This window comes from Coenobita brevimanus, chromosome 98 (genome assembly GCF_032717465.1).
Source record: "Coenobita brevimanus isolate Jiangsu-jjx chromosome 98, ASM3271746v2, whole genome shotgun sequence".
Taxonomy (NCBI): Eukaryota; Metazoa; Arthropoda; class Malacostraca; order Decapoda; family Coenobitidae; genus Coenobita; species Coenobita brevimanus.
The window spans coordinates 30,639,962-30,665,606 of NC_137051.1; the positions used below are offsets into that span (position 1 = coordinate 30,639,962).

Genomic DNA, 25,645 nt, shown 5'->3' on the forward strand with positions numbered 1-25,645 from the left:
TCGCGCCATATATTTGGTAGGGTCCAGTAAATATTGTAGGAAAATTCCAGTAGTTCGTGGATTTTTTTCTGGTGGTTTCAAGCGACTTTACAGGCTTACCAGCACGTGCTGAGTTTATGAGCTCAGTGCCTGCCTGACTTTGGATGGGAAAGCATGTCAGATTTTCCTGTCCTGCCTGGCCTTTGTTAATTTCAATGCTCTCGTTTTCACACCCTCCTCTGCCTTAGTGAATCATTGGAGATGGGTCCCAAGACACTAACTGATGTAGAAGAAGCCCGAATTTTAACTATGAGAGAAGAAAATGTAAAAATTAAGGATATTTGTATTCGAACTGGGTGAGGAAAATCTATTGTTATGTCACTCCTTGCTGCTGCCCGCCACCTGCTTAAAAACACAATTCCCCAACATAAAGACAGGCTAGGACCTAAAAGGAAGACATCACCAACTACAGACAGGTTACTGAAGCAAGCTGTGATAAAAAACCCACGTTTGACTGCTAGACAACCGAAAGATATGTACCCAGAATTGCTGAAAGATGTGTCTGAAAGAACCATACAGCATCGACTTCATACAGACTTCAAGATCCCCAGCCATACTGCTGCACTGAAGCCTCTCCTTAATTTTTACAATTTCCTCTCTCATAGTTAAAATTCGGGCTTTTTCTACGTCAGTTAGTGTCTTGGGACCCATCTCCAATGATTCACTAAGGCAGAGGAGGGTGTGAAAATGAGAGCTTTGAAATTAACAAGGGCCAGGCAGGACAAGAAAATCTTGACGTGCTTTCCCATCCACAGTCAGGATGGCACTGAGCTCATAAACTCACAGCACCTGGTGGTAAGCCTGTAAAGTCGCTAGAAACCACTAGAAAAAATCCACCAACTACAGGAATTTTCCTACAATATTTCTTGGACCCTACCAAATATATGGTGCGAATTAGAGGGTCCAGACTTCCATTACGCTGACTGTATATACTTGTGTGTGTGTGTATATATATATATACAGTAAATCCTTGTTTTTCGCAGCTTGGATGTTCCGCCAAAACCGCGCGAAACGTGAACTGTCGAATTGTGAAGTTAAGAATCAGTGGGAAAAGTAGAGGTGCGTTCCTGTGGGATATGTACCTACCCTATCAGAAAGTACTATAACACCAAATAGGCCCTACCCAAAATTAAATGAAGAGTGTTTACTAGTGCTAAAACAGCATAACACAATAAACATGTACCTGAAAAGTCATTAAAGCTGTTATAAAGAGCTGCAACACAAAAAATCCACACCAGAAATAAAGTGAAGACTGGCTTTAGTTGCAGGTGAAGGTGTGTTGTGGGTAGATGAGCTAGTTAGTAGGTGACATGGGCCTCTCTGGGGAAGCCCCATCACCTATGCCGAAGCCCTCGAAGTTTAACTCAGGCTCCAGCACCTCCACTTCCTCGCTGTCCATTCTCCTTCTTCATCCACCCCTGCTGGCTCGTCCAAGTCTTGCAGAATAGCAGCCACATTCTCTCATGAAAATTTTGTGTGATCTGGGCTTGTCTCTGTTCCTTTTATGTTTCTGTTGTAGACGGCCATCACTTGAGACTTCAGATCAGTCAAGGTCGATAGGATGTTGGTAGCTCAGACATAGTCCTGGTGTATGCATCGAAGGTGGTTGCCATGTTGGTTATGGTGGACAGGGTGGTCGCAAGATGGCCGCCAAAAAATGAACATCGGTATGCGTCATAGGCTGCCGGCTGGGAGCATCAAATTGTGGGGAAATTCGCGAATTGTGAGACAACTTGGAAACTTTTTTCTTGTGCGAAAAACGAGGCGTCGAAGTAAAATCCGTCCAAATATGAGGACTTACTGTACATACATACTACAGTAATCCCTCCACTATCCGATGTAATAGAGCCAAAGGCATGTCCAGAAAGTGGTCCCGTCCAGATAGTGGACCCCAGCCTCCTGGACTTGTACTTATGGACCCTAACTCAGAAAAACACCTATACAACTCCCTCTGGACATGCATAGCACCTATTTAAGACCCAAATCACACCAATAAGGGACATAAAAGACTGAAATAAATGCAAAAGAACCTGAGAATGAGGTTTTAGAGGAGAGTTTATACAATATTAAACATTCTGGGTACTTACAACAAGTCCCTGGCTCCTGGACTGGTTACTTATGGACTCTAACCTAGCCTAACTCAGAAAAACACCTTCCTACTGCACATGCATAGCACCTAAGACCCTAGTCACACCAATAAGGGACATAAAAGAGTGAAATTAGGTTTTAGAGGTAAGTATGGAAAATACAGTAATCACTCCAATATCCGACGTAATAGAGCCCTAGGTAGGTCCGGATATTGGTTCTGTCCGGATATTGGGCCCCAGCTTATGGACTTGTACTTATGGACCCTAACTCAGAGGAACACCTATACAACTCCCTCTGGACATGCATAGCACCTATTTAAGACCCAAATCACACCAATAAGGCACATAAATGACTGAAATAAATGCAAAAGAAACATAAAATGAGGGTTTAGAAGTAGGTTCATACAAGAATAAACATTCTGGTGACTGGCTCCTGGACTGGTACTTATGGACCCTAACCTAGCCTAACTCAGAAAAACACCTTCCTACTGCACATGCATAGCTCCTAACACCCTATTCACACCAACAAAGGACATTAAAGAGTGAAATGAGGTAAGTATAGTATGGAAAAAAGTACAGTATGAAACATTCTTATGTCCGGATAGTGGGGATGTTCGGATATTGGGCGTCCGGATATTGGAGTGATTACTCAGTACAATATGAAACATTCTGGGTACTTACAACAAGTTTCTGGCCATCTCGATGACTAACCCACCTCCTTTCAGACTCTGACAGTAAAAAGGAGTACCTGAAGCACCTGCAGTATACTGTACATGAAGTCTTGCACTGAACTTAGTCATTTGCATGAAGTTTCCGTCAACTGAGGCCAAAGGTGAGGCAGCTGGGGTGCTGAGTGATCATTTTGGCTCTGAGGGCACTTTCTGCATATCAGAGCCAAAGAAAATGTTGCCTTAAATGACCGTGCCAGGCCTTTCCTCTTCCTTGGGTGACTTTGACACCATCCCAAACATTCTGAGAAAAAACAATAAAATTAAGATGTTCATTGATCGAGGTTGTACCCTCAACCTTCTCTTCACAAGAACAGGGAATGACACCAAAACTGCTGTCTTGAAGATGTCGCCAGAGGTGAGATCCTCCACTGTAGAACAGGGCATTTACATCTATGTGGATCTTACAAGCTGCCGCCCTTTCGATCGATTCTGGGTTACACAGTGTCATCACTGTCAAGGCTTTGGTCATACATTTGAGAGATGTTCTAGGAAAAATGATGAACCTAAATGTGTCTTTTTGTGCTGGAGCCCATAAATCTAAGGATTGTAGTAACAGAAATTCTCCCAAATGCATCAACTGCTCTTCTTTAAGACATCAAGATGCTAATTCAAATTCACAGATGGTTGCCCATTTTGCATCAAGTAGAGACTGTCCAATTATGATTTCTCATAGGAATAGATTGATTGAAATCACCAATTTTGACCATTCAAAAACTGACTACGTCCCTCTTGAACCAGTTATGGATGGGTCTTTTAAATATTCGTTATATCCGTAATAAGATGGACTATATTAATGAAACTCTAAGTCAGCATGAGCTTGACATTTTGTGCTTGACTGAAACCTGGTTGTATGAGTCTGATATTGATATTATTCGTAGTGCTTTGCCTAAGACACATTCTGTTATTAGTATTCCCAGGCCTGCTGCTGACTATCTGGGAGGAATCATAGCACTCATCTACTCGGCAGCACTTGCAAACGTTTCTCTCATTGACTCAGACCTGACCCCATCTTCATTTGAATTTATGGAAGTATTAATAAATATCCATCAGAATACCATTAGAATTGCAATTGTCTATTGACCAGGTCATCCGGGCAGAGATCGAGGTTTTATGGAGGAGTTCGGGCAGTTTCTTCAAGGGTTTTCTCTTAAACCTGGAGGACTTCTTGTTTGTGGCGAATTCAGTTATTGGGTTGACAGTCCAGAGTCAGAACCATTTTCTTCAGAATTCCTTGAGCTGATCACCCAGAACAATTTTTTCAATCATGTGAGTAATCCAACTCATGTCTCAGGACATGTCTTTGACTTGATCTTGTCCCCTGTTGGTTGCAAGTGCGTATCAGATGTGGAGGTTGACTCATTTGACCCTCTCAACTCTGATCATGCTCTGATCACTCTTAGTTTTGATGTCCCGAAATCCCCTTCATATAAAAAGGTCATCAGGTTCAGAAATTACAGGAATGTTGACCGGCAGTTGATGTGCCTTGAAATTGATCAACGTTTAAACTCTATTGATTCTTCCGGCCTTTCTTCTGATGAGTTTGTTGATATTTACAACAATGAACTTAGGTCAGTTTTTGACCATTATTGTCCTGAGGTAGTAAAAACAATCCCTGTACATGATGATTCTCAGTGGTATGGTCCATCCATTAATTCTTTGCGTAGACAACATAGAAGGGCAGAATGTGAGTGGCACTTGCAGCGGACCGAAGTAACTCGTTTGTGTTATGTTTTTGCGAGAAGAGCAGTTGTTCACACTGTAAAAGCCCAAAAGGCTAGGTATTATCAAAATAAAGTTGATTCATGTGGTGGTGATAAAAAAAACTGTCTGCAGCTGTGAACGATTTGGTTGGTCGAAGGAATGTAATTGTTATACGAACTGATGTATCTGATACCCAATTGGCTTCTGATTTTGCATCATTTTTTACAAGTAAGATATCTTGCATGAGAAGTGATTTAGACAACTGTTTTCCTAGTGAAGCGTACTCAGTTGACTTCCAGCCACGGTGCACCAGGGATCATTTACTTTCAACATTTGGATGGCTAAGAGGAAACTTAAGCTGAATGATGGTAAAACTGAGATCATCATCATCAGAGGAAACAGAAGGGGTGATGACACTGACAATGCCCTGGCTTTGAACATTGGCATGTCACAGCTTCATCCAGTCAGTTCTGTTCGAAATCTGGGTGTTTATTTTAATTCTAAGTTAAATTACATCCATCATCCAATCTTACATTGCCTCATGAGGAGTGTAGGAGCCCGGGGCTAGGCAGTTGGTCCCGACATTTAAGATGAGAGCGACCAGCCTCACTCATCCCTGAGTGGCATTACACGAGCAGTCAACCTCAACCATCCCTTGGATATAAACCTTCACCGGCTTAATCCGATTGGAGCGCAATAATTACCCACTAAACCACCAGGCGCCAGTAAAATTACAAAGAACATATTGATCAGGTTGTAAGAGGGTGTAACTTGCATATCAGAAATCTTTACTGTGTGAGAAAATTCCTGAATAGACGGTGCCTCTTAACATTGGTCCAATCAGTGGTCTTGTCTTGTGTTGATTATTGTAATTCACTGTGGGTTGGTCTTCCAAATATATTGTGTACTAACAAAAGTTCAGCCTGTGTTGAACAGGGCAGCACGGCTTATCTTTGGTCTCCCCCCCGAAAACCTCAACTACCCTGTTTCTGATTGATTTGCATCGGTTACCAGGAAAGGCTAGAATTGAATTTAAACTGTGTCTTATTACATTCAAGATTCTTAAGTTTGGTGAACCGAAGTATCTTGCTGAATTGTTAAAACCCCCATCAGCACGCCCAGGTTTGATGTTACGCAGTGAAGATGATTCCTTGCGTCTTGACGAGCCAGGAGCCATTCACCAGTCATCTTTCTCTGATCGTTCTTTTGTGTATAGAGCCCCTAGATTCTATAATAGATTGCCATTGTCCATAAGACAAGTCTCCGCTGTTGAATCCTTTAAGAGACAGCTGAAAGCCTTTCTTTTTTCAAAATGCTATGACCTGGAGAGAGGTATTATGACAGATGATTATAGGGTTTAATTATTGCCACTTTCATGTATATATGATGTAGCTTGTATTATATACAAGAAATGTCACAATTCTTGTAATTGTAAAAATAATGTACTGGTGTTGAGCGCTAGTGAATTCTCAAAGGAAGAATTGGCACTTTTGAGAAACAAAAGGCCAGATTATTATTATTATTATTACGTTTTCGATCTCTGTATTCAGCATATCTTCAAAGGGTTCTCTCCATCTGCTTTTTCTCCCTTTTCCACCAGCATTCTTCCACTTTTAGCATTCACTCTTCAACTGCTTTCCTTATCACCATGGCTTACCTTCTTGACCTCTTTCCAAAACAGTTTCTTAGTTTCTTTCTTCTCTTTGCTTTATCTCAGATTTCATCCAAACTCCTCATCCACTCATTTCTTAGTGTCTGTTACTAGTCTTTTCATCACTGTCATCTTCTCTGTATATAACTTTCTTTTCCATCTTTCCACATTGTCTATTCTTCTACTTCCCATGCAGCCATTGAATGCTTTCTTCTTGTCAGGCACAGCTTGTTGCACCTTTTTATTCCAACATGCTGTTCGCTGCGCCTCCTTATATATCCACCTCACTCCACATTCTGCCTCACATGTGTACACAGTTTTCTTCTGTGACTATTTACACATGCTTTCCACTTCCTGCATCTGTTCCATGTCATATTTACTTAGTCACTCCTCTACTTCCCTCCTATATTCTGCCTTTTTTCCATCCTTCTCTAGCTGTTTTACTCTCCTTGCAGGAGCTTCTTCCTCCTGCCTTTCTCTTCTGTTCACCCAATGCTTTTGTAACTCTCTCTAGGCCACTACTGAGTAGTGATCAGATGGTCCATATTGTAAAAGTGGAGGATATGGTGAGTCTGGAGTGAAATGACATGAAAATGATCTGTTGGATATGGGAAGAGTAAAGCTGGCTGAATGAACGCAGGGAGTTTGGTGAGGTTTAGAAACATAGAGGTAATGGGTCATTAACTTGGAGGTAGACCAAGAAATATCACTAGTGAGCGGGCACAGAACAGAGCATGGTACGGGAATGCTAACCCATCTAACCCATGCCGCATGGAAAGCAGTGTAATGAAACATGGGCGTTGTTTTTAGGGCATGGAAGCATACAGTAGAATATTGTATTGTTTTTTCCCCCAACCATGGTAAACTAACTTGTGAATTCTGCTTTCTAGTGATGATCATGGATTCTCCCTACTGCACTGGGCAGCGAAGGAGGGTCACCTAGGTATTGTGGAGATGCTGCTGTCTCGAGGTGCTCGTGTCAATCCTACCAACCTTGGTGATGACATTCCTCTTCACCTGGCAGCTGCACATGGCCATAGAGATGTTGTTGGTCTGGTGAGTATTTGGAGGTTTGTCTTGGAATGAGATCATTTTTACAGTTTGTGTTGTATCTTATGTTTCACCACTGTGAAAACATGAGCCATGGATTTTAATTAGGGGTAAGATTTTTAAAGAAAGGTGATTGAGGAGCTTGGAAAAAGAGTGAACACATTGTTTAAATTGAGAAAATTGATTGGAAACATCATGCTTTAGTAGAAGATGAATTTGGGCAAAAAATGGAGAAGTTAGTATTACTGCTTCAGTAATAAGAGGTTGTTTGATTTAGAATTGTAAAGATGATGATGTGAAGATATTATTGTGTATGGAAGTAAAAAATTTGTGCTTGCCAATAGAAAGTAGTTGAAGTGGATTAAAAAAAAAAAAAAAATGTAGGTGAAAGAAAGACTGCAGTACAGTAAAAGTCCAATATTTCGGCATCCAATTCCCCGGCAAATCTGACATTTCGGCAGTTTTGAGAAATAGTCCCATTTACGAAAATCTCCGATCGTTCGGCAGATTCTCCGATTTTTTTCGTCAGTCTTGAAATTCTCCATGAGGCTCGCCAGCTAGCTACCTGCCTTTACCTGCCTTAGTGAGTGAGATAGTGAAAGTGATGGAACGAGTCTACCACTGCCATGAAGCTCAGAGGCTAGCTCTTTCTCCTATAGCATAAAGAGAGGACAAACATGTAGTGAGTCTAGCATGGGAAAGAGAATCTGTTTCGCCATTCTTCCGAGTTGTTGCCGTGCTGCTGCCGACTTCTCTTGATTCTTCTGTGTGCTTTGTGAACTTCGTACCGAAATACCTCTGAAATTACTATTCGAGTGTGCTGTAAGCACCGTAACATCAGACAGGAGCTTTGTAACACCTGAGTGGACCAGCCGTGTGTTGTGAACAGTATAAACATCTGCGTGCTTTGAAAATGGCCTCCACGTGTGGAAAGTTAACTGGTGTTAGCAAGAAGCGTACACATAAGATGTGGACTTCTTCCAGCAGTAGCAGACTCCAATCAACCCCTTCTATTGTACATATGTAAATAAGGAACCTACAGTACACCCTCATTATCGACGGGGGATAGGTACCTAAGATACCCGTCGATGCCTAAAACCGTCGATACCGATTTTCGTCTGGTCAGGTACCCTTTATTTATATATTTTAATATCCCTTCAATCACTCGTATGTAATATGGAGTTTAGTTTTAGTGTTTCTTAGAAATAAATTAGTTAGGCAATTGAAAAACTGAATATCATAATAAAACTACTTATATTAAGTAAAGAATTATGGAAAAAATAGCATAATCTCTGATGTTGATGCATAGTGGTCGTACACTGGACCTCAACTTGTAATGGCTGCTGTATCATCACTTCTCTCTCCACTTACACCTCACTTCATCTAAAAATAAAAGGCGAAACCAGCAGTTGTAGCCATCCATATGTTTACATAACCGAGTGTGTAAAAAAAAAAAAAACGAAAGCAGCAGTGGTGGTCATTCATACGTTCTAATAACTGAGAGTGTGGGGCAAGTGTTACGTTAGATCAGCTGTTCGCACCGATCTTCACAACACACGCCAGTGCTGCTAGCTCACACCAGAGACACCACGCTCTCCTATTTACTTTCATTCTCAAGAGCTTCCTTTCATTCTTGATATTCCATTTCTCCCAGACCTAAATTTTCACGACTGTATGGCAGTTTATGCTATCAAAGATGAATCTTAGCCTAGCTTTCGCTAGGATCTTCTTTTAGGAAAATTCAACTCTCCTTATGCTCGTATATTTCATATTTAATCTCTGCCTAACTTTTGCAAGAAATATCCTTTATTGACAAAAAATCCAACTCGTCTTTAACATTATAACAAATGATACAGGAGCATGGGTTTTATCATATGTCCTTCTGCATTACCACACAACAGCACAGACACACGATCTTTTGCTGCTTTAAAGCCTGGCGCACTTTTCTCCTCCTTCGAAATGTACGTTCTTTTAGGCATTTTCTTCCACCACAGGCGTGTTTCGTCTGCATTAAACACTTGTTCATGCCTGTACCCTTTCTCCCTTATAAGTTCAGCAAAGTCACGTGGGTACGATTCTCCTGCTATCTGATCTGCTGAAGCTGCTACACCAGTCATCCTAATGTTATGTAGGCCATACCTTTTCTTAAAATTCTCGAACCAGCCCTTGCTGGCTGCAAATTTCTTTTGCCTAGAGCAGAAGCACCAACATTACTAGGCCTATCACCATCGTCATTACTTTCACCATCATCACTATTTTCACCTGCCTCACTTTCATCACCATTATCTTCACCAACACCACTGCTTTCACCAGCAAACCGAGCATAGAGTTGTTTTGCTTTGTTTCTGATGAACTGGGAGTCTAGCGTCACGTGTCGACGGTTTAAGTCCTCAATCCAAATATTCAGTGCCTTTTCCACCTTCACCAAGGCATCATCTCTCACATGCATCGTTACTTTAGCCGATCCTGGTGTGCACGAAGGCAGAGCATCTTTAATGTCTTTTTCTCTCCATTTTATGCCACGAACACTGGACTCATTCATGCCATACTCGCGACCAACCGCTGCATAGCTCATTCCACTTCTAAGTTTTTGTAATATTTCGTTCTTTACTTCCAAGGTAAGTACTTTCCTTGCTCTCTTAGCTGCCTTATTTCCAGTTGGAGTGTTACAAGGGCGCTTCGGAGCCTTGATGATCGCGAAAGCACGATAGATGTGGCCAAACACGATATGAGAACAATGGACAAACGTGTACTGATGCTGTTGTTTGTTAGGTCGGCGGGAACATGCTGCGAGCAGCCAGAGACACCTGGCAGGATGGCGCGCAAACTTGCTAGGAGGTGCCAATACAATTCTTTATTTTTTTATTTTTTTAATAATAATAATCTAACTCCCAGGAGACAAAAAAAACGTCGATAATCAAATCCGTCAATAAAAAAAAACGTCGATAATGAGGGTGTACTGTACTATAAGTTTAGGTAAGTGCATGTGAACTTGTAGGCCTACTGTACCATTACATTTATATAGTGTATGTTCACTAATTTCTTTATTTTTCATATTCATGTATAGTACTGTATTCATTACAGTATTGTACAGTATCAAACAGTATACAGTACTCTCTCCAAACACATTTGTAATGATATGAGTAATGATGATAGTGTTCACCGAAACATATAAGGTACTGAGTGGGTAGGGTTTTCGATAATTCGGCAATTTTGATATTTCGGCACTTGCCTGGTCCCATAGATGCCGAAAAATCGGACTTCTACTGTATATTGAAAGTAAGAGATAAGAAAAGAGAGTAGAGTGGAGTTGCCTGGGCCCATATGAGGTGATGTAACGTACAGATCTGCTAAAAATCACTTTATATGTATTGATGTAAATGAAACCAGTAGCTTTGGCAGTGCTTTGGGAGTACTAATCAACTCACTGCTCTGTGTGTCTGCCTCTCATGTCTTGGTTGGGGGTAAAGTTTTTGTGTCCCAATCCCTTTCCTGCAGTTCTTCATCTGTACAGGTCTTCCTCATTATTGATGGGGATTACTTTCCTAAGATGCATTGATACACAAATCCCATTGATGCTGATTTTTTGTTTGTTTCCTTTACATAATTATTATACAGTAAACCCCTGCTGTCATGGACTAATTAGGAGAAGCCAGGTCTGTTATAGTCTGTTACATTTGAGGGTTCCTCGTGAAGTGGGATTTCATTCACATGTTTGAAAATAAATGAGTTCAGTAGCATATACTAGTACTAAAAATGTACAGTATACCCATTTTACACTAACTTGTCCATTAATTTGCCTTTTTTTTTTTTTTAGCATATTTTCTATCCTTGTCAGAGCACTTCATGACAAGCACAATATGACAGTACTGTAGTTTGTTATTACAACTCAGCAGTCATGATGGAGAGAGGGCAGTTTCAGGCCAGGTTGGAGTAAAAAAAGTAGGAAGCACATGGATTGCAACCCATTGGGTCCCATTGTTCATTACGGCCGAGGAACATCTGCTGGGCTTTGTGATGTCTGTTAAATTCGATACCCACTATACCAGGGCCGTTATAGTGAGGGTCTACTGTTTAATTCTTGTGCAGCCACTCATATGTTATGTTAATGTGTTTTTTACTGGCAAAAAATGCATCTCAGGCACTGTGACTATTGTTATTTAAAATGATGAGAGAGATGCATAGATGGAAATGAACAGAGCTGAAAGTAGGCAGGTAGCTGCGTATGAACGGTAACAAAGACAGGCTGACACCGCCTGGTGCATTTTTACTTAAGCATTTTACAGTTTTCCACAGAAAAGCTACAGACACTGGAATTATTTTGTTATATATTAAAAGTGAAAGTGAGATGTGTAAGCTATATGGATATGAATAGGCCTAGAATCGAAAACAGTCGCCTGACTATGTACAGTGCAGCCTCTGTGACGCCCCGTTATGTGATAAATTGCTGCAACAATTATTAAAAAGTTATATCCTGTGTTGGTACAAACTTAAAATATTAATTGCGAATTTGCTACAACGATATTTTCAATGGCTGCCCCAGAGAACCTCGTGCAAATGCAGTGACTCACGCAAGCCAAAATGGCCTCCTAGTGTTTACATTTGCTGTGATCGTTGCCTGTCATTCTAGTTTGTGAGTGAAAGGCCACTGAAACATTGTTATTGTTAAATACATTGCAAGTGCTTAACAAATACAGTAGTGCAGTACTAAGTGAAGTGATACATTTTTGCTTGTGAAATACTGATACTTGTGACTTGGAAATCATGTCAGCCTAATGTAACCATCATCCCATTTTTGGGCCTCTACTGTACTCTTGCATGAAAGGCCACTGGAACACTATTGTTATTGCCAAGTAACATGTAAGTGCTTAACAAATAGTGCAGTGTGCAATATTAAGTGAAGTGATACCTTTTGTATGTGAAATACTGCAAATTGTGACTTGGAAGTCATATGAACCTTATGTAACCATCATCCTCTCTTTAGGTCTCTACACAACTAACTGAGTGAAGATGTCCGGCCAGTGTTTATATTGGCTGTGATTGTTACCTTTTGTTTTATTTTGCGCATGAAAGCCACTGAAACACCATTTTTCTTGCCAAAAAACAGTGCAAGTACTTAATAAATAGCGCAGTGTCTGATATTAATTAAAGTTTATTTTTTTGTGGAGTGATTGTCGAAGCCCTCCAACAGTTCCCCATCCTGGGGGTGGAGGATCCTTGGTGACAACTTGTACCGGCATAGGACAGACTTCAGGTGGGTGGCTGAGTTTTTTTTTTTAGGTAATTTTAGGCATCATGGTCGAGATCACCCTCCCAAACACGATTGAACCCATGTCATATTGAGCTCATCTTGCGATAATTTGCTATGCAATAGGTTTTCACTTGATGCAACCTTATTGCATAACATGGCTGCACTATACTGTATGTACAGTAAGAAAGAAGACAGGCTGGCACCACCTGGTGCATATTTACATAAACATTTTATTATTTTCCACAGAAGGAGCTACAGACACCATGAATATTTTATTATTCATTAAAAGTGAAAGTGAGATGCATAAGTTAGATGGAAATGACCAGAACTGAAAGCATTTGACTAGCTTTGTATGTCTATCTATTGCGAGACGCCTCAATCCCGTTTGGGGTGGCCAGAAACAAATCGCCTCCAAGTCGCCCTGTACCCCGCCATTTCACTGCCCTGCTCCCAACTCACACCCCCCTCTCTCATATACCTCTCCACCCCATCCCTCCATCTCATCCTCGGCCTCCCCATCCCTCTTCCCCCCTCCACCTCACTCACATACACTCTCTTCGTCAGTCTTTCACCCTCCATCCTCTCCACATGGCCAAACCACCTCAGTGTGTTTCTCATAATGCTTCCTATCACATCCACATCCACACCACAATGCTCCTTTATATCATCACTCGTCAGCCTGTCTCTCCATGTGACTCCACAAGCTTCTCTTAAATAACTCATTTCCACTGCTCTCACTCTCGACTTGTGTCCTCCCAACAACGTCCAAGCTTCACTTCCGTACGTTAGAGTTGGTATCACAATACTGTCATGTAGTAACTTTTTCACTTCCATGCTCACTTCCCCGTTTCTTATCACTGCTTTCAAAGAACCAACAACCTTTCTTCCCTGCTGTACCCTTTCAAGCACTTCATCCTCCAAACCTCCATCCTTACTCATCACACTACCCAAGTACTTAAACGTACTCACATTTTCCAATTCTTCACCATCCAACCTCACTGTACTTTCACTGACTTCACCTCTCTCAAAGACCATCACTTGACTCTTCCCTACATTCACTTTTAGATTCCGTTTCTTACACACTCTCCCAAACTCATCCACCAAGCCTTGCAGCTCCCCTTCATCTTCACTCAACAACACAGTATCATCTGCAAACAACATTCAGGGAGTTTCCAAACACTATCCTCTCTCACCAGGGCCACTCCAACATCCACTACCCTACCTTGTACCTCTTTTATTACCTCATCCATGTAAAGATTGAACAACCATGGAGACATGACACATCCCTGTTTCAACCCAACTTTCAAAGAGAAAAATTCACTTAGTTCACCATCCACACGCACTGCAGCCTTCGCACCATCGTATATACTCTTCACAGCATTCAACAACTTCCCATCTACTCCATATATTCTTAACACTTTCCACAATCCTTGTCTATCCACCCTCTCATATGCTTTCTCCAAATCCATGAAAGCCTCATACAACTTCTTTCCCTACTCTAGAAACTTTTCCACTAAAGATCTAAGAATGAATATCTGATCTACACAACCTCTTCCCTTCCTAAAGCCTCCCTGTTCTTCTCCAAATAATTTCTTTGTTCTTTCTGTAACTCTGTTAATAAGCATCCTACCATACACTTTTCCTATTATACTAAGAAGACAAATGCCCCTATGATTACCACACACTTCTTTTTCCCTTTTTCCTTTGTACAAGGGAATAATTATACCTGACTTCCAGTCCTCCGGGACTCTACCTTCCTCCCAGGCCAATCTACACATCTTCCACATCCGTTCTACTACTATCTCTCCCCCATGCTTCAGCATTTCACCACACACTCCATCAATTCCTGGGGCTTTCCCCGATTTAACTTTCTTCATTGCTTCCACAACTTCTGTCCTACTGATTTCTTCCTGTCTTCTCACCTCCCTCCTTCTCCCAGCCATTCCCCAGTCACTTATACTCGCATTACTTCCATCCTCTATGTTCAACAATTCCTTAAAGTGTTCTCTCCATCTGCTCACTTTTTCTCCCTTCTGCACTAGTAATCTACCATTTTTATCTTTCACTCCCCTGCTAACTTCACTTCCACCCTGTCTTACTCTTTTCACCTCTTTCCAGAACATTTTCTTACAGTCCCTCCACTTTACACTCAAATTCCTTCCAAATTCCTCATCCACTCTCTTCTTACTCTCTCTTACTAATCTTTTCACCTCACTCTTTCTTTCTACATGTAACTTTCTCTTCCGCCTCTCAACTTCTTCCACGACCCTATTTCTCATCCATTCATTGTATGCTTTCTTCTTTTTTGCCACAGCTTGTTTCACCTCTTCAGTCCACCACGCTGTTCCTTGCACCCCCCTCCGTCTTCTCTTCCTTCCACACACCACATCACATGCTGCATACATTTCTTCTGTAAATATCCTACACACACCTTCCACGTCTCCCATCTGCTCCAATTCATATTTGCCCAATCTTTCCTCCACTTCTCTCTTATACTCTGCCTTTTTCTCATCCTCTTGTAACATTTCCACTCTCCTTGCAACTTCTCCTTCCTCTCGTCTTTCCCTTCTTCTATTCCTCCATCTTACTTGCATTCTAATTCTGGCCACCACCAAGTAGTGGTCAGAAAGTCCACTCCCTCAACCTCTATAAACTCTTGCATCCATTACACATCTTCGCATCCTTTCATCCACACACATATAATCAGTCATTGCCTTCCTTTCATTCAGTTCACCACCCACCCTTCTCATCACTCGCCATGTATACCTGTGGATCATTTTATGCCTGAAAAGGGTATTGGCTATCACCAACCCCCTCCCAGCACTAATGCACTTCCATTATCATCTATTGCAGCAGGCATACCCCACTCACCAACTATTCCATCCACCTTCACATTCCAAAACACTCTCTCATTCCTTCCAAACTTTTCCATGCACACTTCTACATTTGTCCAGACTCTTCTCTCACTCTTCTAGCACGATCTTGCATACACACACACAATCACCCACATTTGTATTCCAACTTTCAACTTTACCCTCACAATCCTTGATGCAATTGATCCATACTGTCTTATGCTCCTCTTCCATCTTTTACTCACAACTATACATACTCCTTCCTTTGCCCTCTCATCCTCACCTACTCCTGCACATATAGCCCATCCATACTCTCATTCTCTCACACTTTCTCCTCTCCATTTTGTTTCAGTTATTCCACATACATCCACTTTCGCACCCTCAAGCACCTGGACAATCTCTCTCTCTTTCACCTCATCATTCGCTCCCCTTACATTCCATGTTCCGATAACCATGTCCTTTGTCCTTTCCGTGGTCGTCATCGTTTGGTCAGTCCTTGTCCGAGGCTTATTGTTTTTTTTTTTTTTAGTTAGTTGTTTTCCGGGGAGGGGCACTAACCCTCCGCCAACCCTTTTAGTCGTCTTTTACGACAAGCAGGGATACTGGGGGAGTATTCTTGAAAAACCCCCCTACCCCTAGGGGTATGTATGGTAACAAATAAGACAGGCTGGCACCTCATGGTGCATATTTACGTTAACATTTTATTTTGCAGAGAAGGGGCTACAGACGCCAAGAATATTTTGTTGTGTATTTAAAGTGGCGGTAGGTGGGGGCACTCATCATTCACTTACTCGATGTAGTGCTGCTTTGGGTGTCTGCCCTTTCCTCTCTTCATTTCTTCCTCTTCTGTCTTTCTTTCCTTCATTCTTTTGTCTTCCTTCTGCCTACGGTTGACAGCACTCCCACTTCTATCTTTCTTTCCTTCATTCTCTCCTCTTCCTTCTGCCTATGGGTGACCCTACAATGAGTGACAAGCCATATGGTTTCCTGTACACAGGAAACCACATACTATGCTGGGTGATAACCATATAACCAAATTATGGCACCTCGTGGTTTAGTAGGTAACTAAGGTGCTCTAAATGGATTGAGCCTGTGTAGGCTGTGTAGGTTTATATCCAAGGGATGTTTGGTGTTTTATTGCCCACGTAATTCCACTCAGGGATGAGTGAAGCTGGTCGCTCTCATCTTAAATGTCATGATCAACTTGCCTAGCCCCAGGCTCCTATGCTTCTCATGGGACAATGTAGGATTGGATGATGGATGGATGAATGGATGGAAAGTGAGATGCATAAGTTAGATGGAAATGAGTAGAACTGAAGGCTGTCGACTGGCTATGTATTATCGGTAACAAGGAAGACCGTCTGGCACTGCCTGATACATCTTTACATAAACATATTATTATATTCCACAGAAGGAACTGCAGACACTCAGAATATATTGTTATTTATTAAAAGTGAGGGTGAGATGCATAGATGAAAATGGGTAGAACTGAAAGCAGATGACTTGGGGGATGGAGAGAAGATGCTGCCACTGCCTGCCTTGGAAATACGAGGTGCTACCCAAAAGTTCCATTAATTTGAATATTGTAAGAAAATAGGTTACCTTACCTCCTAGTTCTCACTGTCACCTTCAAAGTATGCCCCTTGGGCATGACAAATGATCCCAACATTTTTTCCACGAGTCATTGCATCCATGGAAGACTTCAGGCGTGGTGGTCTTGAGCACCTCCTGCGATTCTGTCTGGATCTCCTTGGTCGAATGAAATCGACACCCTTTCAATCGTAATTTCAGCTTGGGAAACAGGAACAAGTTGCACGGGGCAAGGTCAGGTGAATAGGGTTGGTGGGGAATGCTTACCATGTTAGTGGAAGCCAGGAACTGCCAGATGACAATTGATGTGTGGGCAGGGGCGTTGTCATGATATAGGACCCAGGCCTTGTTCTTTTACTGTTCTGGACATTTGCGGCAGATGTTCTCCCCCAGACGCTGCAAAACTTCACAGTAACACTTTCCGCTGACAGATTGACCGGGTGGGATGAATTCCTTTTGAACAATACCTTGGTTATCGAAGAGAACGATCAACATCGATTTGACATTTCTGCGAACTAGACGCGCTTTTTTTTGGCCTCGGTAAATTGGGAGACTTCCATTGCGATGACTGCTGCTTTGTCTCCGGGTCATAACCATAAACCCATGATTCATCACCAGTTATGACCTTGGAGATGAAGATGGCATCATCTCTGACCTGATTCTTGAGTTTCTTGCAAACTGCAGCATGATGTGCCTTCTGCTTGTCACTCAGCAGTCTTCGCACAAATTTTGCAGTGATGCGTCTCATGCCCAACACGTCCGACAAAATGCATTGCACGCTCTCATACGACAGTCCAGCGATATCACAGACATCATGGATAGTTCATCTGCGATCTGCAAGGATAGCCTGATGAACATTTCTGATGTTTTCTGGTGTTGTTGCCATTGACTGTCGTCCAGAGTGGTCATCGTCCTCGATGGACGATTGTCCTTCCTTGAACTGCTTGTACCAGAAAAATGTTATGCTTTGGGACATGGCATTGTCACCAAAGGCTTGCTGAAGCAACCGGTGAGTTTCTCCAGCCTTCTTGTTGATCATGAAGCAGAACTTGATGCAGGTTCTTTGTTCCATGAGGTCCACCATCGCAAAACCGGCAAACCACCTACACACCACGTTGCAGTAGTAAGCGTAGCTCAACAACACGTCGAGTCACAAACATGGTCGGGACCACACTGATGCACACGGGGTGCTGCTGACTCCTACTAGTGGCAAAAGGCAAAACTGCAAACGGTTGGCTCCCTGTGTTCAAATTACTGGAACTTTTGGGCAGCAGCTCTTAATTACTATCTACTGTAATTACCAGCTTGAAAAAATATATATATATATCTGTCCATAACTGAATGCTGCAAGAAATCCTGTTAATAATGAGGGAGTACTGTACAGGCATACCCTGGTACTGTATAACAATGCAATCACTGAGTGAGGTGTCATATCTTAAGATAGATTTGACATGTAAGGTATAGGGATGTGTTTTTGAGCCTTGGGTTTCCCCCCCAGCCAAGTCCTAAACCCACCAAACTGAGTCCAAGAAAAAGTTTAAAGCCAATCTACATGACATAACAGCTGAAAAAGAAGCTAACTTAAACCTAAAACCTGTGGCCGTCTCACTTGTACCTAGTCTAGTCACCAGAGAGAGTGATCTCTGACTTGTATTCAAACTTTTTAGAGAAGCAGCAGCAGCATTGTATACAATCCCTCCATCAGATGGTCCTGGGACAATTATATAAACATCTTTTATAATGTATGAATGATGCAGAATTGTCCAAGGTGTGAATTGTTACGATGGAATCCTGGATGTTTTGATGGGGAATTCTCTTGATGGGGAATGCGATTGATTATGTGATTAGGATAGCCTTTTCAACAACCCCTCTTTGCATTGCTTTTTTGCTGTTTTGGTTGCTGAACTCCTTAATTTTGTTCTCTCTTATTTTCCAACATTTATTTAGTTATTCCTATACTGTATATTTACACAGCGTTTTCCCTTGAACAGCTCTAATGTAAACACATGATTTTTCGATTGATGATGCGATCAGGATACCCTGCTCAACGGGCCCTCTTTATGTCGTTTTAGCTACTGTTCTGGTTGCCGAGCTCCTTTATTTTCTTCTCTCTTATTTTCCAGCATTTATTTAGAAGTTCCTTTGCATTTTCACAGCGTTTTTTCTTGAACAACCCAAATGTAAACACATGATTTATCGATGTCACAGTTTTCATCAATGCGTGAAATATTTACTCTCTAAGGTTTTCATACTTATTAATATTGAATCAAAATTATCAGTATGTATTCCAAGATAGGTTAGATGACAGTTCAGTGGTCAAACACAAAATATTCTTTGATGAGTTGCCTAGTTGTTCACACTGTTTTGTACCTCATCTGATGGGCGAGAATCTGTACCTCAAATGACAGTGTTCACTCCACCTATGACTAAAACACATTACGGTAATCTAAATTTAAAAACAGTTTGCAAACCAACCTAAACACAAAATTTAAGACTAAAATTTCATCAAATCGGAAAAGAAAATTCAAAACCCATCGCAAACCAGGGGTAGGCCTATGATAGGTGGGGTAGGGTGATATTTCTACTCCCATCCTATTCCAGGACATTGCATCTAGGGATATCGCAAATCAAGGCTTGCCTGTATATTCCTCATGTCTTTAAACTGCTTTGTATCACAGTGATATGGTTAAGGATAATGAATATCAGTGATAAGACACAATGAAAACGAGTATAAAAGCTGTGGCATTGGTTGTATTGTAATGTAGTGATGTAATTTACTTCCCACCAAACATGAGTCATGGTCCGAATACGACAGTTTGGGAGTGTATGGTTTATTGCATCCATATATGGTACATCACACCCATATAAACTTGTCTTTATGATTTTATTTGTTTAGGTTTCCAGGAATGTAGGTGGACTGGTAACAGAGAGGAATTTTTGGCTGTCAAGTGAAGGGCCAGCAAGGAGGTATGCAGGGCAAAATATGAGTCTCAGAGACTTTACTGGATAGCCTTGATAGTACTGAAAGGAGGAATCTGGTATTTAACCCTCTCAGGAAACCTGGCCTGTACACCCCTACTCCCCCTCCCGGTTTTGGCCCAGCCAGATATTTTCCCTGTGCTGAAAGTGCAGTTTAAACTTTTTGTTACAGAATGGGCCCTGTTACAGATACCAATAATTGTTTTGTTATGTTGGAAAGCCAAAAGGTGTAGCTTTCTTTTGTTCATGGGCTGTAAATTTGTAAACTTATAAATTTATGTAGAAATAAGCATGTGAATACTAGGTTGCATTCATTCATGAAGAAATTGAATTTTTGTGAGGAATTAAAAATAGCATTATATTAAATACAACCCCTCTCCTGTTTGACTTATTTTGCTTTATGTTATCAAATTTCTCATGATGCAGTGTGTAGAGTACATGAAAATTTTCTTTAGTACTATTTTCTGGTCCCAATCAAAGCAAGATTTATTGTAATATATTAGCCACAGACAGTAAATGATTGTCACCTGCAGCTTGCACCAGCAAGACACACATTTATAGTTAGGCATACCATTGCCAGACGTACGAGCCTATAATGCATATGAAAGCAGATCATACACCTTTTCATTTTTGTGTTTTTTTCATCCAGTGGTTCATACGCATCTTAATGCATTTGAGAACCAAGGAGGGGGGTAAGTAGGTCATATGCGTCAAATGTGTGTGAAAATTGCGAGAGGGTTAAGGTGTCATAACAGATGAAGAGAGAAAACAGGGATCTCACATGTGAGCTGTGTTTGAAGAATGATGAGGAAAAGTTAGTGACGGACAGTGAGGATATTAAAGATGCTTGGAGAGAGTACAGCATTATAACTGGTTGCTGAATGAGGAGTTTGACTGGAACAGGAGATTTGGAGTCAGTGGCTCTAGAGTTTGGTCTTTAGCCTTTGATTGATGCTGCTGCTGTGAGCAGAGCAGTTGGCACGATGCAGTCGGGGAAGGTGGTGGGTGTGTTTGGGTTGACTGCTGAAATGTTAAAGGCCTCAGGAGATATAGAAGTGGGTTTAGTTACTGATTTGAAAAATTTGATCATACATGAGTGTGTTTGTTGTCTTAGTGTAATAGGAAAGTATATGGTAGGATACTTACTGACAGAGTTAGGGAAATAAGAGAGGAATAAGTTGGAGAAGAACAGGGAGATTTTAGGAAGGGAAGAGATTGTGTAGATCAGACATTCATCCATAGGTCTTTAGTGGAATAGTTTCTAGAGGAGGGAAAGAATTGTATGTGGCCTTCATGGATTTGGAGAAAGCATATGACAAGGAATGTGGAAAATATTAAGAATATATGGAGGTGGGAAGTTGCTGAATGCTGTGAAGAGTATACAGTATACTGTATGAGGGTGCTAAGGCTACAGTGCATATGGATAGTGAACTGAGTGAAATATTTCTCTCTGAATTTTGGATTTAAACAGGGATGTGTCGTGTCTCCATGGTTCTTCAGTCTGTATATGGATGGGGTTATAAAAGAGGTACAAGGTAGGGCAGTGGATGTTGGAGCGGCCCTAATGTGAGAGGGCAGCGTTTTGAAACTTCGTGTACTGTTATAGGTATACCTCGATATACGATACCCTTAGATGCGATACCTTGGCTTAACGATGGAAGTAGAAAATTACTAGAAACACCACCATACTCTGCCTAACGATGGCCAAACTCCAATTTAATGATGGGTTTTGATTTTTTTTTTTTCTGATTTTAATATTTTGGACTAAAATTGTGTGTTTAGGTTGATTTATAAACTACTGTACTGTATTTTTAGACTTAGATTAATGTGTTTTAGCTATAGGTGGAATGAACATTGTTATTTTGGGGTACAGTTTACTAAGCTTGATATTTTCCAGACATATTTGACAGTTTTCAGATTTTATTTGTTGGTTTTAGTGAGTTATTTACAGGTGTTAGGCTAGCTTCTTTTGCAGCTGTTAGGCCAATTAGATTGGCTTTAAACTTGTTTTTGGGCTCATTCGGGTGGGTTTTGAACTTGGGTGGAGGGGAAAGCCAAGGCTGAAAAACATCCCATTACATGTTAACTCTACCACGATATACGATACACCGCCTAATGATGGGTTTTTATGTAACCAATTGCATCGTTAAACCAGGGTATACCTGTATTTGCAGATGATACTGTATTGTTAAGTGAAGACGAAAGGGAACTTCAAGGCTTGGTGAATGAGTTTAAGAGATTGTGAAAGAAATGGAATCTAAAGATGACTGTAGGGAAGAATAAAGTTATGGTCTTTGAGAGAATTGAAGTCACTGAATGTACAGTGAGGTTGGATGATGAGGAAATGGGAAATATGAGTGCATTTAAGTATTTGGGTAGTTTGATGAGTTAGGATGGAAGTTTAGAGGATGAAGTGATTGAAAAGGTACAGCAAGGAAGAAAGGTTGCTGGTTCATTGAAAGCAGTGACAAGAAACAGGGAGGTGATCGTGGAAGTAAAAAAAATCACTGCATGATAATATTGTGATACCATCTTCAACATATGGAAGTGAGATACCATCTCTAACATATGGAAGTGAAGCTTGGACCTTATTGGAAGGATGCAAGTTAAGAGTGAGAGCAGTGGAAATGAGCTACTGTATTTGAGAGGAGCTTGTGAGGTATGTGGAGATACAGACTGACAAATGAGGAAGTGAAGGAGCATTGTGATGTGGATGTGGATGTGATAGAAAGTGTTAGGAGAAATACATTGAGGTGGTTTGGCCTTGTGGAGAGGTTGGAGAGCGAAAGACTAAAGCGGAGAGTGTATGTAAGTGAGGTGTTGGGAGGGGGAAGAGGGAGGGAGAGGCCAAGGATGAGATGGAGGGATGGAGTGGAGAGGGCTGTGTGAGCTGAGGGGGAGGGCAGTGAATTGGCGGGAAACAGGATGACATGGAGTCGATTTGTTTGTGGTCATCCCTTACGGAATTAAGATGTCTGGCAATAGATAGATTGATTGGTAGCGTTGTTCCAGATGACTGGCTGAAGAATTGGATGCAAATGTGGGTAAAGGGAAAGGTGATGCTCTGGAAAAAGGAAATTATAAAGGCATAAAACTTTTAGATCAGATAATGAGGGTAATGGTGAGAGTCCTGGAAGGTATGATAAGGGATGCAGTGAATATTAATGAGATGCAGTTTGTGTTTATGCCAGACAGAGACCACTGATGGAGTATTCATTGTCTGACATTTTCAAGGAAATTGTAAAGGAGAGAAAAGGAAGCTGTACTTTGTATTCATTTGGAGAGGGTCTTTGACAGAGTTCCTAGGGAGGTGGTGAAATAGGCAATGTAAAGTTTGGGATTGAGGAATGGCTGGTTGAGTGGTTTTGTCAATGTATGAGGGTGTATGTGGGTGAGAACGAATGGAGATTCGAGTGATGACTTTTCTGTGAATGTTGATGTGCATCAGGAGTCAGTCTTGAACCCCTTATTGTTTGTCATGGTGCTTGAAGTTCATGTGGCTTCGGAAATTGACTCCAATGGGAGGTGTATGCTTCTGGCGTTGTGTTGATTGTGGAGAGTGAGAGAGAAGTTGAAGAAAAATTAGAAAGTGCAGAGGTGGAATGAGGTACAAGGGTTTGAGAATAAATGTTGGTAAAATGAAAGTGATGTTATTTAGGGCTGGTGGCAATACTGTCGAAGCAGAGGAAGTGTGGCCATGTGCAGTTTGCCACAAGGGTGTGGTCAGTAATTCCATCTTGTGCAGTGTTTGTGGTAAGTGGGTACATAGGAGATTTGGTATTAGAGGTAGGCCGCAAATAATGCTGATGCAATGTGTTGCGGAGAGCATGTAGAGACTGAGAGGTGTGAACAGATTGATCTTAACTGGAGAGTCTCTTGAATATGTGAAGGAGTTTGGCTATTTGGGGGTCATGTTATGTGCTGGAGATGGTGCTGGACCAAACTTTGGCTAGGGCAGGGAGCTGTTGGAGGAAGTTAAGGGACCTGTTGACACCCGACATTGAGATGGTTCCCCCTCAGTGCCAAGGGGCCATTGTATGCAGCATATGTTAGAGAGTAATGCTGTATGGTAGTGAGAGTTTAGCAGTAAAGGAGGAGGATATTCTCCAGCTCAGACATGAAGAAATGATAATGATAAGATGGATATGTACAGTAGTGCATCCTGAAACTGGGATGGTAGGATTGCAGTTGAAGAGTTGAGAGGAAGGGTGGACTTTAATGTATTAAGTGTTGTGATGATGATGAGGTTCTGGCATGTTATGAAGATGGAAGATGACAACTGGATGCAGAAAGCAAAAGGTGTAAATGTTGAGGGTAGGGGTGCGAGAGGCAGACCAAAAAAGACCAGGGACAAGGTCATACAAGCGTGACCTCAGGGATAAGGGACTGGATTGGGAGGATGCCAAAGATCGAGCAGCATGGAGAGTTGCCATTAGATGACCAAGGCTGATGCTCCCCCCCCCCCCCCAGAAATCCGCAAGATTGTTCTAGAAACGAGATAACAGAAAGCCATATTCAAGATCTGTTCATTTCAAGATGCCCGGACACTACATGTAAAAGACTGGAGGTCATAGTAGGAATTACAGAGAGGAAGACAGTTCCAGGGATGGCCTGTTGCATACATGAAGGACTGGGAGTTACAGTTAACTCATGCATTAGAGAGTTGGACAGAAAAGGAATGAGTGTTTGCATGCATGTTGGAGCCTTTATAAATGAATCTAAATGAAACAAAATGATAAGAAGATCCATGGTTATTTATTGTGACATGATACATACTTAGTTACAGGTAATGTTGTGTACTAAAACACCCAAATCAAATGTATGGATGGAGGGAAGAAGAGTTGATTCGTGTGCCTTGATAGATAGTTACTGTACTGTATTTTGTGGTGTATAATGCACACTTTTTTGTCTCAATATTACCTTGAAATATCTTCATGGATCCTGGAGGCCACACGAGGCAGGTTAGCTTGGCTCCATTTAGAAGAAACTCTTATACAGATAATTTCCGTATATTGGGGCGTAGAAGATGTACTTTTATATTTTTCTCAGTACAGTATTACCTTGAAGTAACCCCATGCATCCTGGAGGTCAAATTAGGTAGGTTAGCTTGGCTCCATAGTCACAGGTATTTTGTAGAGTATAAAGAGAATTGATTTATTGTAAAAAATTACATATATCTGTATATATACACAGCAGATTTTAGAAACACACAAGTTCTGGAACACAGTAAACACATGTGGCTTGTTTGGGTACAATACAGCTGGCCACGTGAGCCGTGGTTCAGAGGTTTTGCAGTACAGTATAATAGTTTAGCATCTAGCCTACACCTTACTCTAGCAAGCTAACATGACTACTGGTGAACTGCCTGCTGACCATCTAAAAGGCAGTCATGATCGTATTGTGTGTCATCCACTCACTAGCAGGCAAAACAGTCATATTTGAGAGATGCTGGCTGGTGAGACTGCTATCTGTCTATCTATCTATCTATTGCCAGATGCCTCAATCCCTTACGGGGTGGCCACAAACAAATCACCTCCACGTCACCCTGTCCCCCGCCATTTCACTGCCCTGCTCCCAGCTCACACCCCCCTCTCTCATATACCTTTCCACTCCATCCCTCCATCTCATCCTCAGCCTCCCCCTCCCTCTCCCCCCCTCCACCTCACGCACATACACTCTCCTTGTCAGTCTCTCGCCCTCCACCCTCTCCACAT

At 41.6% G+C, this 25,645-nt stretch overlaps 1 protein-coding gene across 1 annotated transcript in view; it reads left to right on the forward strand.

The window, feature by feature from the left end:
• Window positions 1-25,645, forward strand: part of Ilk (integrin linked kinase) — a 220,664-nt gene that overhangs the window by 37,454 nt on the left and 157,565 nt on the right. The window contains exon 2 of the mRNA XM_080283683.1: window positions 7,100-7,265. Coding sequence (XP_080139809.1) covers window positions 7,100-7,265 — 166 coding nt within the window. The remainder of the gene's footprint in view (window positions 1-7,099; window positions 7,266-25,645) is intronic.